At 33.8% G+C, this 15,593-nt stretch overlaps 1 protein-coding gene across 1 annotated transcript in view; it reads right to left on the bottom strand.

The window, feature by feature from the left end:
* The window catches only part of Smp_036180 (putative diacylglycerol kinase, theta), a gene marked incomplete at its 5' end in the record, with an annotated part of 31,931 nt that extends 17,050 nt beyond the window's left edge, over positions 1-14,881 (bottom strand). Inside the window, 8 exons of the mRNA XM_018794191.1 lie at positions 281-448; positions 1,392-1,496; positions 2,427-2,571; positions 3,756-3,887; positions 7,981-8,069; positions 9,831-9,933; positions 10,407-10,486; positions 14,530-14,881. Coding sequence (XP_018648628.1) covers positions 281-448; positions 1,392-1,496; positions 2,427-2,571; positions 3,756-3,887; positions 7,981-8,069; positions 9,831-9,933; positions 10,407-10,486; positions 14,530-14,881 — 1,174 coding nt within the window. The remainder of the gene's footprint in view (positions 1-280; positions 449-1,391; positions 1,497-2,426; positions 2,572-3,755; positions 3,888-7,980; positions 8,070-9,830; positions 9,934-10,406; positions 10,487-14,529) is intronic.
* Positions 14,882-15,593: the final 712 nt, after the last annotated feature.

Below are 15,593 nucleotides of genomic sequence, written 5' to 3'. Positions count from 1 at the left end.
TACAGGGTCAATTCTGAATAATATAGAAATGTTGAAAGATTCAATCATGCTTCTTGTACAGAAGAAGTCAGATGAGATAATTTAATGAACGATTATTTAAGATCAACCGTTGGTTTCTTCTCACTTACATTCCCTTAAGCAAGATAACTATAGATATTACAAATATTCTCCAAACTAGATTTGAAAATTGCCAACGGGACACATATAACAAAGCAAACAATATATAACTAGAAGAATAGAAAATATAAGTTTCGTTCTGAACAAAATAGCGATAACATACCATGTTCATTAACTTCATACACATTGTAATAATCAGGCGTACCAGCTAAATGAAATGTTTTCAAAAACCGTTTAACTGCCGAATATGTAGACATGGATTTGGAAAAACTGAAACTTCGACATGAACGTCTTTTTAAAGCTCCAACGCCATCGAATACATATACATATTCTAGTAAGGGATTGAAAAAAAATTGCAAAGTTGTAGTATGAAATGTCGACAAGAGGATTTTTTGTCTGTAACATGGATTACAGTTATCTTATGACAACAATCAATGGAAAGTATCAATTTGGAAGCAGTCTCAATTTCTGATATAACCTCCAATGATGAACGTACAACTTTGATAGCGTCTTTATCTGAAAATAGATTTTATATGAGACCAAATTAACCATCCAGGAAACATAAATACAACTAATGTGTGTTGATGCATTGACTCGATTTTCAAGACAAATGAGAAATTTCGAAATATATGATAATGTTGGGGAAATGTTAATCAACACAAATGCGCAGGTGACTTAGTCTAAGTGATGTGATCTAGTATCGGTTGAAATGAGCTAAATGAATTTATACTTGATCACATTACTTTCTCTCTCTCTCTCTCTCTCTCTATATATATATATATATATATGTATATATATATATATATATATATACCTTTTCCCCGTTTACTGCTGTCAATCTCTTTTAGATTATTCCAGTATATTCTTTTGAAACATTTTTCATGCTAAACAAAACAAATAGTGACATGAAAGCGTGACATAGTAAACTGTTATGACAAACGCTTAGTGTAATCACTATGAATGAATCTAACAACAAACACTATACTACAATCTACAATTGACCAATCACTGAGTAGTGGCCAATGTTATGTTTTTATAGGCCTTACTGCTAATCAAATTCTATTGATCAAGTTGTAATGTACCCTTCAGTCTAAATGCTTTGAAATTATAAGCACTGTTTTGAGATGTTAATTAGTTGGAGGTAATCGACAGAAGACACCGAAGCTAGGTTCTATATTATTTGACACCTCCCAGCAAGACTGTAGGTACACCTTTCTGGCAAGCGTCGAATACAATGAAACATAGATCTAGCAACAACAACAACTTATTCTTACCATCACTACTAGCACGGTCTATAGTTTCTCTTGGAGATCGTGTATCTTGCCAACTATCCTCTTTGCTTTCCCCACTGCTTGACCAATCAGCTGAAATAGCTCGACCTGAAAGAAAACAGAAATTGAAGTTATTAGTTGGACTGAATTCAATCAATGATGCATAAACACCTTGAAAAATTGACCAAAGTCAATCTATCATATGATAAATTCATATCAGCAAAGTGAATCAAAGCACCACAAACCATCATCTATGGCCAATTAATATAACTTATTAACCATCTAAAATTTCAAGCCATAAGTCCCTTAATAATACCCAAAAAGAATCAATCACAAATTGATGCTCATAACTATCTTCAATTGTGTTGAACATTTGTGATACAAATGACAAACGAATATCAATTTTCAATGCAATTTCGGTGTAAGGTACAGATATAAACAAATACAGAAGATAGAGATTATATTAAATTTCTAAAGTTGTTTATATTTTGTCGTGATTCTCCTTGTCTAAAAAAATAATAATGAAATTTTAACAGTACCATACATTATATTAGGATGTGCCTTAATGGTCTATCAATGCGATTTATTTATCATACAACTCCACAGACCTAAATTTTTAATCACCCTATTTTTGAGGGCATATATATCAGAAGGGGTTTTGTGGATATTATAGTAATTTTAATAGTTGATTCATGATCTTATATATATATATATATATATATATATATATATATATATATATATATATATATAATACCATACGAAACGTGATATTATTGGTTAATCCTAGGTCACAGAAAAAATATATCAGACTGAATGATACTACCCGCTGATTTGAATCCAGATAAATGCAACAAAGATATGGGTTATAAGTTGTATGACTGAATATCAAATAACTAAACTATCAAACTAAAACCCTGTGACTAAAGTAAGAGTCAGATTGAATGAATGCAATATTAAGAAATAGAAAACCCTTTTAGTTCCTCAGGATGACTGACTTGTTTAAATAGTTAGTTAGAAAAGAGCAAAACAACTCACCTCGTGGACGTTTAGTTACACCGATCACATGTTCAATAGGAATATTCATTCGTGGAAGACTAACACAGAATGACGGTAACATGATATCTCGTAAGGGACCGAAGTCACATTCATCTTCCACTTTCTCTATACATCCTGCATGACTCTGAATTATAGAAAATTTATACAAAATTGGCGATATTTATACTATTTTTGGAATATGTACCAATAAAACTGATCTTAATGATTGCTATATATTACCAAAGAAGTGACTAATAAATAAAGATTAATATTAGAATTCATTTACTCATAATATGTAACGTCAGTAGTTTGAAAAATTGTGATCTCCCCTCAGTAAAATTACGAGCTACACAAATTGTAATACTTCTCAAGCAACCCTACGATTTCAGCAATTTATTACAACCTCGTAAGGTCAAACTAGTTGGAATGATGATTTGAAAAAACCTAAGATATAAATAAGGTGACAAGACCGAGCATTTTGTAAGAAACCAGAGTATAATGAAGGCAAGATCTCCTTTTGGACGTCGTATTGAGTTACACTAGCAATAGACTGGTTCCCGTCTCCAATGTTCCTATTTTCAGGTGGAATGATTAAATATAATGGACTCCGAAAGCTGCATACAATATTACCCTTCACAGTTTATGGTTGATAAAACAGGCTATTTAAGAAATCAATCTTATGAAAGGAATAAATTTAACCCGATCGTGTTTAGTTGATATGTAGTAGACATGATTGTGGACATAATATTAGTAACTCGAGTTAATTTAAAAAAAATAAGAGAAACAATAATACTCCGATTTTTTCCCATTAGTTCATTTTCCCATATGGATATATCATGATCCTTAATGATTTCATTGTACTGAAACTACTTGATGATAATAAACCTCATTATAGTGTACTATCCTCTTCTCTTACCAGATAGAGATATAATACAAACATTACTGACGATAAAAACTCATTCTTAATCTTTGTCAAGAGTATAATTAGTCATTTTTATCTTTTTACCAATCAATAAGACGGGAGTATACAGTATTTACTCATATTTTGTGCCAATTGGAGGTGATATCTATCAAGGTAACACCAGCTCGTGACAAAATTATTTCCGAACTGAATCAATATCCACGATCTAATTGATTAAAGAAATACCTGAACAGCTTAAAGAGTTTAAGCATAAAAGTAACAAATATCCACATACGTATTTAGACTGATAAGTACAACTACTTTACCGTTTTTCTAATATCGTATATCATTGATATTTATCTATGTGCCTACGATAACTAATACAAGGTAAGCGGTATAAATATTGATATTGAGGTAGTACAACTCACAGTTCTACCGCACCATTGACAACGATAACCTGTAAGACATTCAGATGACCAGCATGTCTTACGACATATGAAACACTTGGAATTGGTTGGTAAATTCCCCTCCCTCCAGTGATGAGTTTGACGCGGTGAACACTGTTTTTTTTGGGACGGAATAAAATAATGAAAAAATAATAATTCACTAGAAATTAGACATTTTCAATATGAAAAAAGAGACAATGGAAAGAGATATAGCATACAGTATATACAGAATTCAAGAACAATAAGACAAATATTTAAATGAAAACATCATTTGTTTCTCACTCAGGTTGAGGACTGTTTAAAACACCGTCAGCATGCAATGAGATAGTTAGTAGAAAAAGCATTGTCAAAAGTAAACGTTTGGAACTATATTGCTGGTAAGCTATGCTAACCGGGGTTCTTTATTTATCTATCACCCATACATTATCTTTAAAGTGTTAATATCCACATAATCGATTAAAAAATCTGTCCCAGTGTAAATGCGTATGTAGGTAGGAAGAAGATTTGGAGTATTAATACTAACATTTGATAAACTAAAACCTATATTCATAACATCTTTAATCCATTTTAGTAGGTTATGCAAACAGTTGGAAAGAGAAAATAAATCTTTTAAAACAATTTTTCACATGTAATGAAATAAATTAATAAAACGAAATACTAGCGTAAATCAATGTGTGACAATAATTCATTACTCTACACTGCTAGAATTAAAAAAAATACTAGAAAGTATCATGTATATAAGAAGATCAATCAAAATGTTTTAAATGTATCTGATTTTGTGGATATAACCAATTCTGTTGACTATATGTTATGTAAGATAATCGTTAAAAATAATACAATAACTGTTTGAAGCGGTGTTAAACAGAAGTATGACCGAGATTTAACGATATTATTAATTGAATGGAAATAATAAATTTCGGAGGATAAATAATAATCTCTAAAATTAGTATCATATAGCGTAACTATCTATTTTGAAGCAACTGTACTGAAGAACTACAATCTGCTACGTTGTTTGAAGAATGACTGCAAATACATCTACCTAATGATTCATGTGAATCTACTTCAAAGGTCTATTGATAAAGATTAATAACCTTAATGGCATATGGGTTATGGTGAATCCCTATGATGAATATATGCTCTAATAGGTTATTTAAAGATGGGAAGTAAACGGAAAAGAGAACAAAATTATTTGACTACTCAGTTTACACTTCGATAAAATGTGATATGGAATGGATGCTTTCAACCAGCTTACCTGATAAATAATTATGTACTTGTTGAGAAATAGAAATTACAAGTTAACTGGTCAGCTACGGATGACATATGTTTAGATGACTAATGGAATTTGGATATTTAATTAGCGTAATAAGATTAAATTTATCAGAACCAATTAATGCTAGTTTCACTAATTTAGATACAATTTTTCATTTTTGCTTAACAAGCTTGTATGATCTTTAATATTATGCTGTAAATAGTTATCGAAATAACGTAACAATGGCTTAGGAAATTCTGTCAGGAATATATGCTGAACAAAACGACTCCATCGAAATCGTTGAATGAAGAATTGAATAAACGGTCCAAAATAGTACAGCATGTATAGTCGTGTACATGAGGAGATTTCGCAATACGTAGTAGGTTCCTATCACAAACTGGTATCAAATAAAGAAACTCTGAAAATTACAGATCCCCAAATGACTGTTTTGTCTTACTTCTGGACTCCTCTGAAGTGCACAAATAAAGCTTCACCAAATACCGGACCAAGGACCTTCAGGTTTCATGGTGACCACAATAACTTAAGACCACTGAGTTTGCATACAGTAGTTCAAAGGTTCATCATCATTCAATTTGATATACCGAAGACATCGTCAGCAAAATCTGTCTCACTATCGATATGGCTGTCAGTCAGTCATAGTCAGCATAGTGCAATTCTGCACAGAGATGCACTAACCAAAGTCACCGTAATAAATCGTCACGAAGCGATGAGATTAACAAAATCGATAGAAAGGGAGTTAAAATAATGTAGAAATACTGATGTGGAGAATGACTAAACATTGAGAACATGGTTCTAGAAAGTGGAATGAGAAGCTGTGAATGAAAGACTACTGGAAATTTTGATATATAGGAAGATAGAGAGTGAATGCATCTACTCCATTGTGACTGATTGTAAAGCATGTCACACAACGTATCTAACCACTGATCACGGTTACCCAAGTCAGGTAGTTTCCATCTATCAACATGACTCAGACCAACTGTCAATGACCTCGCGGATTGATACTATGTCTTAGTTTAACTGGCCCTAGCTTTCTCCCAACCCATTAGCGCACCAGAAATCATTACTTGTCGACGTGGGTACTGGTTAGGAATACATAACATATGTCTTAACCCTGTCAGTCGGCCAAGATTTACAACCTTATCAACCAGTTTGCTATCTTCGCCTAGTACCGCCCATTTAACTTAAAAATTGAACGCTCGATGGTTTTGTGAAACGTAAGTAATGCTTCGATTAAAAAGCCGCAGCTTCCGAACTACTCCTACTTTAAAAGTCTATGCTTCACAGTCATAAAGTAATGCAAATCGGACACTTGCGCGATATAATTGAACTTACTAGAACATTAAGAATTCTTCATAAAGCTAGCCACCGACAAGTATGTTATTAATATTATTATTTAACTAGAAGTTGTGTGAACCATTTAATAACTTTAGGAGTTAGGAGTTAAACTAAAAATGTTTTAAAAAGGTATAAGATTCAATGACGTTACATGCAACATTGCTCTGGTAGTTGGTAGATACTGACAAATAGAAAAAAATCAGGTACATATAATTATACCAACTGTTTTTAGTGAAACAGTACAAAATGTAGTATCCAATAACACTGAATAAGTATAAGTAATTATACATGGCTCAGAATCGATCACAATGGTGCAGGTGTATACACTCTTTGTCTTCCCTTAAACCGTGTAATTAAAATTGCTTCATATCTATCTTTCTTCCCGTACTATATCCTTATATACAATCTTTCTTTCATATATATTACCACCGTTGAATTAACTACTTCTATGAATTTGGTGTTCATCTTGTTGCGCTAATGAGGTATGGCAACTCGGACCGATGCACATATGTGCCTGGTCCTACGTTTGTAGCTGACTGACTGACTGATGCAATTATACATGTGATAAAAGAGACAACAAATAGGAGTTTTGTGATGAATACATGATATTCGATATATATATATATATATATATATATATATATATAAATTAGTAATTGGTCATAATTTGCTGTCTCTTGATTAAGATGTAAAAGTCTGGGATTGTTTTAGAAAAAGTGTGAAACAAGATTTTAAAGATTTTGAACGCGACTGTTTTAACGTGATTCAAATCATATAACTATATTCAAAACTCAGTTTGCACAAAGTGTCAGCAGAATATATATATATATATATATATATCAAGCACAGAGATACTTCAATCAGTCTTGATCCATACCAATTGTGAGAGAGCTGATGATAATATACAGCTTTGCAAACTGAAGTAGATACAACAGAGTTTAAACCTTCGACCTAATAGTTGAAAACAGTAATTTATCCATTAGGCCACTGCTCCATAGGATAGATCGTATACTCTGCTGTAATTATCAAGTTCCTTTATTTACCAAACAGCTACTATTCCAGTTATAAAACTGGAATGAAATGCCTACAAAAAACAATTTGAATTTCTTTCGAATAAAATAATGATTTTGAAAACACACAATGCAGAAGGCAATAACCATTTACAATATGAGGAAATTTATTAACATGATATTATTCAACATAACCAAATTCCCTTTCTGAACAAATTTCATGAAAGTTAGGTAATATGAAAGTACAACTGTTGTCTTAATTTTACCAATTCCAATTGACCATCACTCCTATCTTTTACCTAACTCGTGCAACTCCACACAGGACAAGAAATACGTTTTAAAAATAATTTACACAATCTGGTGTAATATTTAAACATAATATGAACCAAATTATGTGGATGTCATTATTGATAGCCCAACGAACATGCAGCACTATATATATAAAGTAAAAGGAACTCAAAACTGACATGGAGACATTACAACATTCAGTTTTCAAGACATGATATACATACAACACTAAACGGAATATATGTGTGCATGCTGAAGATAATCTACTAGCCCACACACCCACATCTACACTACAATAACGCACCAAAGGTTTTCCTGGTGAACATGTTGCACCTTGTTTACAATCATTGATAGAATAATCTTGACAATCCACATGACAATAATATTCACAAACTAAGTTATGCGAGTAAAAAATAAGTGAAAAATATTATTTTAAAATATTGATTAAACTTATATTCATTGTAATTTATAGTCATAACACATCTTTTTTAAAATATAAATATTGGTTCTACCTTGAAGTAGATAAGAAATGATTCTTTAAGAATGGAATGGCAGAAAAACCAAACAAATATAGAACGATCCAGTAACATTCGGAGAAAATTTCACTCGCAAAAACTGATAAGTAGAAGCTGACTTATTTGGTTTACAGTTAAACAATTTGCATTAAAGGAAAACAGTTATTTTATCTACTTTTCATCACTGTTTCTCACAAAACTCTGCCTGAAGTTTCACCCAGGGTTACTGACAGTCTCATGTAAAGGGAGGTTGGGCATGGAGTTACCAGCCGCATACATTTAAAAAGAACAGTGCTAAAAATGGCCCAGTCAGAAAGTTATGTCAAATTAACTATCTCTATCATTTTACAAACCATTTAGATTAAAACAATCATTTTTGCAAAACAATAACTAGCCACTTCAAGACAATTTATAAATTAGAGATAATTAGAAAAAGAACTTAATATTAGCGGAAACAATAAACCTAATTATCTCCCAAAATATTCTATTTTCATAGAAGATAAACTATTTGGTTGAAAGATTTGTGCGAATTAGCTGTGAGTTAGAACTTCGTCACGGATTGATAACAACTAGGGAACCATCGAAAAGTAGAGGGTATTTAACTGTTGTTCCATATTGATATCGGACTTTTAAGTAGTTCATACCTGCGATTGTATGTGGGATCGAATTAAGGACTTCTAAGTTTGAGAAAACGAGCCACAAAATAATTGTAGTTCATCAACTTATAAGCATGTACATAAAGTTGAGCAGTCATAGAAATTGTTCCCAAGTTATATAATCAAATTAACTAGATAGAAACATGAACATAAAAAACAACAATTCACCTGGTCCATTAATTTGTAAATTTCAGTGCTGTTAGTAGTAAACTACCATATTCGGATCGAATTCCCTGGTACGGCCGAGAGCGAAGAGAGTACGCTCTTCCTCTCGAAATACTCCCATATGGCCACGAGTATACAGAAACTCCCACGGAAGCCCTACTCACCGCCTTCTCGTGGCGGTAGTGTGGTTTATGAAATAGAGAGGACGACAAGCGAATGTCCAGTGCCTTAACAGGGTTGGTGGGTACGGAGGATCGACCTAAGGGAGTTGGAAAACCCTGATTCTAAACCAATGGTGCACATGGGCTACAGGATCCTGAGAGAACAAATGGCGTATGAACCTATTGTTGGTCACTGGCTACCATAGGACTGCATCCCCTAATGTTGCTCCACTGCCTTGTGGATTAGACCTTTAGGTTAAAGGCTCGTGGTGTGACCTCCTAAGAAGACCACGTGCTACGGTTTGAGAGCCCGAGAAGTATCCTAGCCCTTACACAAATCGAATGACGAAGTGTGATGCATATATATTTGATACCTTCGAGTATCAACGTCTGTGTTCAAATAGATAAATAAATAGATAGCAATAGTTTAACGGTATATCAGGTTGATTGATGCTTTTAAAGTGCCAAAGTTATATGCATTTTGAATTTTTATATACCTTAAAAATCGGGTGTTCACATTGTTTTAAAAACCACATACACACCAAGAAGAATTACCAATGCTTGTAGGTAAATACCTTGTCTGCAGGTTGTTAAACGTATAGCACACAAACATGAAATTTTTCCATTAAGAACACTAGAAAATACATAATGTCTTACCTTCACATCTTACAGAAAGGCTATCTTCCAAGCGCTTGCGACAAACATTGCAAAATTTCCGTTTGAACCGACCCACATCAGACCAACAATGAGATACTGGAGACTGTAAATTCAACAAAAATTTAAAGCAGACTTTTTTTTAAAATGCGATACATGTTTTCTATCTAAAAAAATATTGCATCATTAGACTAAACAATATGAAAAACAGATCACGCTACAATAACAGGACTATAAACCATAAGGATTATTCTAAATCTCAGACACCTAAAGTCTCACTATACATGGAAATCAATTTACCCTATTATATTGCACTATGGACACATTAACAAAATATGACTAGAAATGAAAAAAGTAAGTTTGTGAATCTACATGACAAAAACAACTTTACAAACATAGATTACCAAAAGCCCCAAATTATATATATATATATATATATATATATATATATATATATATGAAGACATGTCGAACCAATGATTCATAGATAAGTAAAATATTTGACTCACTGAACACTTAACGAGCATAAAACATGAAACTACATAATAATTTCCATGAAACTAAGTAAAATGGCCATACCTTTATTTGAAGAGGTGCGACGGATGTACATGGAGAACTCACGACGGTTTGACAACGTTCATGTGCAAGTAAGTTGCAAACTAAAATGCAATGTATATATAAAAAAGTATATTGATATGAATGAAAAAGGCCATTACGAAATACCACACATTCTAATGGAGTCATCCTGAAATATGAATTTAAAACCACTTTTAGGTCATCACTGATCATATCGAATATATCTTAAAGGATTTTGTTTGCAATATCAAAAACATTTAAAACTAACACTTTTCCACATTAAGTTGTTCTCCTCTATTCTAATGGTCTCTCTTCTCTTTTTGATCTCTGGAAAATTCCCATCATATTAAAGTAGAATTATATGGATGAAGAATATTCTTTTCAATAATTTCTCATCAGGTTCTACAATTATATATCCAAATTAATAGTCCATAAAACTGGTCAGGTTTAAGGCAGAGTACATCATTTAAAATTGTAACATGTGAATTAAGGATTGTTTGTCATGTAAAATCAAGTCAAATCGTTAATGTTGGGGCGACTAATATGAAGTGTTAACTTGAATCAGTTTATAAGTGATATGAAATTGTGAGATAAATGACCAGAACAAATATAGCGAACATAGGTTGAGAAAGATAATAACGTTACTACAAATCGCTCATCGTCCTCTCGATTTCATAAACAACACTACCGCCGCGAGAAGGCATTCACAACCAAGATATTGCTTCATTAATATTTCTTCTATTCCCATCATCAACCTTAATCTATCTCCGATTTCTCTACCGAGTTGCTCTAGTGTTAACGATTTGAGTTCACGAAATGAAATCTCAGATCTTCTGAAACTGTGCTTCTCACAACATGTTTGAGCTTTTAATGCTTGAAACCCTAAGTCAAATAGGGTAAAAATCCTCACTAAATAAGCATTTAGAATCTCATGCTACTTATGTGCACTGTCTCCGAAACGCTCATATAGAATCCTAACATGATTATTAACTTAAGCTCACTTGGTAAGTCTGGAGATTTGCCAGAAACTTATAGTGGCCTTATCGTTATAGGAACACCACTAGGTTCGAGAGTAGAACAGGTATCCCTTTATTGGATTCCTATCAACAATCGCTTATTTGACATCTGTCCAGATCTCATAGTAAGAATTCAGAAAGAGAAGGAAACACGGTTGTCTCTTTGTAATTTACGCCTATGCCTCCACTGACTGTAACCCGGATAGAGTAAAAGACTAATTTAACAGGAAAGTTTGTGACCACCTCCAGTAATCCGGATGTCCAGATGTGGTAATCGTAGAAGTTGGCTTTACCACTGAAAACACCTAGATACATCTTTTGATATCCCAGCGCAAAGAATAGACAAAAGTGACTGTCTCCTGCAATTACGCTCAAACATTCGCTCATTTCTGGCAAGTTCAAACTTTAAGCATAAGGAGCGACACTATCTAGCCTACCCCCGAGCATCAACACTAATAAACATAAACAAACCATGTTGCCGCTAACAACTGTATGGGATTGATAAAGGCTGAAGCTCTTGGTGCATACATATCTGGTGCCCCCTTTTACCAATATTTGTGTTCAAATAAATAAATCTTGGAGTATATCTTTGGACTCTTTGACTTAGTAAACGATTCACAATATATGAAGCAATGATATGTTTGTATTTGCATTGTAAACAAACTTTCAACCTAGCTCGCGAAAATGATATGCTATCAGTTAACTATTAAAAGGAGTCTACCAAATCAAAACGTATCATTATTCCATAAAGTCACTGACAGTTAATCTGAGTCATGTTGATAGATGGAAACTACCTGACTTGGGTAACCGTGATCAGTGGTTAGATACGTTGTGTGACATGCTTTACAATCAGTCACAATGGAGTAGATGCATTCACTCTCTATCTTCCTATATATCAAAATTTCCAGTAGTCTTTCATTCACAGCTTCTCATTCCACTTTCTAGAACCATGTTCTCAATGTTTAGTCATTCTCCACATCAGTATTTCTACATTATTTTAACTCCCTTTCTATCGATTTTGTTAATCTCATCGCTTCGTGACGATTTATTACGGTGACTTTGGGCAACGCACATTTGTACAGGGCTCTACGTTGATTGACAAAGTGACCAATTGCTTTAAATCTTTAACTCATGAAATGTATTTTGTTTACATTATGTCTAATAATTACAGTTTTGCTAGAACATGTGTAGAGCAACTCAGTCTACTAACAAAAGTAGTCATAAATACTTTTCACAGTCATACAACCTCCACTTATTTAGGAATAAGTGAGAGAATTGCTTATCCAATCAAGCAAAAGAACATGTGTAAATTGTTGTCCATCGTTTTTTGGGCAACTAAACTCTATTTTTAGACCCTCATAACATTAGGTTCCTCTGATTTGCCCCCTTGACTCGTGAATTAGTAATATGTACGTATTAACTATACGATAATCATTTGATGTTGCGTTATAATAAAGTAATAAAGTAAACCCTACGCTCCACAAGACGTTAGCACAGTATACGTAAAACCTAGCATAAGTAAACAGTGGAAAGTGAACCATCATAGTAAACTGTGTATATCCGTATATTATGGTCATTAAACGATACGCAGTAACCAAAACCTTAGTTGGGAGTTAAAGTTTAGATCAGAGATGTCATTAACAACTGGTTATCTATATTGTTGAGGAAAAGCTACACGATAAAATCTGTATTTGGTTTTCCTCCTAAGAGACGAATTAATCTCACTTGAAATTTGTTTTTATTGATGTTCGGTCGTATGAGTTTTGGAGAAAGGAATATGCAGTTAAGAAAAATATCGGTGTCTGACTCGAACGGAAGCAGTAAAACCCCAACACGATCCGTGTTATCACAATTTATATTAGCAGCGATGACAAAAACAAATAATATCAACAAAAGCAGAAAGTTGAGCAAAAAAAATGGAAGAGGAAATAACAAAAATTAAGTATCCAGGGTAATATAATGACACCCGAGATTTCGAGAGATTTAGAATGAATGCGTCACGATGACTGACTTTAAATGGTATACCAATCTATTTGGTCTTCATCCTATATAACTACCACAATTAAGCCGACATAGAAATGTAGAGCATATCACAATTGTGCTGAATTTTTGCATGAACAAAATGAAACATTCGGTTTATTTTTAGAACAAACTAGCATTGAGCACCAGAACTTCTACCATACTGGTCGAAACAGATGAAACATGAGAATCCAACATTTAAAACCCTGTACTAATGAAGATTATAACCTAGTGAGGAACCCTTAAGTTAGATTCAGAACAATACGTAAGAGCAGCCAACCGATTGATAAAATAGTGAGTCTTCATCAAATGAGATAGTTTGGATGTATTACAGAACTGTGATAGATACATAATTCTTTATTAGAAGCCCCTTCGATTGCAACCAGTGGTTAAAGACTTGAACAGCACGGTTTAGAACCGTTCGTACTAGGCCAGGTGCATTAACTGCTTGTATTTCGTCAGATCTCATGTTTCCTAGTTATCCAAACAAAACCAATTCGCCTCACAAAACCATGTTTTTTCGTGCCACTGATACTGTTACTAAATATGCTACTTTGGTATTTAGGTGTATTGATGTAGTGCAGCAACTCGAATTATTTTTCATGAACCAGGTTCTATGTTGTGTACAATTGACCGGTTGAAAACTATCCATTCAATTACAAACAGTCTAAACTTTCTAGTTGCATCAAGCATTAGGCTCCCAACTGGCGGGACTATAATTTATGGACGAACTAATCAGGTATAAGATAACAGGTCTCGGATTTTGGCACGAAATTTGCCTATTCATTTGACATTATAGCTGATGCCAGTTCGTGATTAAAACCCTGAATCTAATCCGTAACCTTAACCATCAACTTTAAATCATAATTCTAATCCCACACACAAGTTTATAACCCTCATTTGGTCCTAGTTATTAAGTGGACGTCTTCAAAGTCAGCCTAGCGTCGCTTAAAGGTTATTCATAAATGATAGTCCCACCTTTCAACTTCCTAATTACAGTTTGTATCGCGGTATAGCTTACTAAAAATGCAGAGTGGCAGGGGTCCAGTGATTTTGTATAGTATATTAATCTCAAGGACCAAGTTACTTACTTTCACATTGAAAACCACTACTTAAAATGCCCCATATAACTTCACCACAATGATGACAGTATGCTGGTTTGTGTAATGTCCGTCTGATAAATGAGTGTCCTTGTGTAGTGTTTGTTGGTGCACATGACGTTTGGAGTGATGAGATAATGCCGGAGTCGGGAGTGAATGAGCTTGAACCAGCTCTTGTTGATTCACATGGTCCACCAATACCTTTCTCCCTGTCTTTAAGTTCCTCATGTTTACTCACAGACTGTGTTTGACAGTTTAAAGTTGATTCACTTTCAATCGAAGTACCAGGATTGATCCTTAAGGCTTCATGAAGACTGAGAACCTCCGAAAATTCGCACTCCATTGATGCTATGTGAAATTTTTCGTGACCCCCAAAAGATTATGAGTAGCAGCCATGATTCAGCGTGAAGTTAAGTTCTAGTGTAATTAGAAATACACATTACCAATAGTATCGCCAGATATCAAATATGCCACTATTGGGATGAATGCTGCTGAAGGTTGTTGTGAAGTGCGGTTAAACATTTGATACTGGTTCTTGAACCATGGTTAGGATGGAAATCAACTCAAACTACTCGTGATAGCAAACCTCCCAAAGCCTATTTAGCAGTAGTGGTATATAAGTTATTCGTACTGTACTATATCTATTATATCTTGATAACATGCAGATCTTATAGTCAGTCGAAAAATACTACTACCTGCTACATCTACAAGACAAAATCAAGGGTGGTATGTTTCACTGATACTCAGAACGCCGTTTAATCTAAATAATTTAGGCAAGTTAGTTGATTTCCGAACCAAAGGTGAAGCTTTCATGATTTCATCATTTGGTTTGTTTGCTACGACGACTGAAGGGAGGTGCCTATACAGTGGCCTCCTTTGTGTTAAAAGCTAACATTCAGGTTTGAATTATCCGCCGGGAACAAATCATGCACCTCGCATCAGTTACGTCAAAGGTTTGATCTCGCCTGATATTGAAGCGCAGTCGATTGATCCACTCGTAACTTACAACCACAAATTAAAATAGGACCAAATGCCAATTAAGGTAACAAATCAAA

The sequence above is a fragment of the Schistosoma mansoni genome, chromosome 1, assembly GCF_000237925.1.
Source record: "Schistosoma mansoni strain Puerto Rico chromosome 1, complete genome".
NCBI lineage: Eukaryota > Metazoa > Platyhelminthes > Trematoda > Strigeidida > Schistosomatidae > Schistosoma > Schistosoma mansoni.
This window is presented reverse-complemented; position numbering and strand designations above follow the sequence as displayed.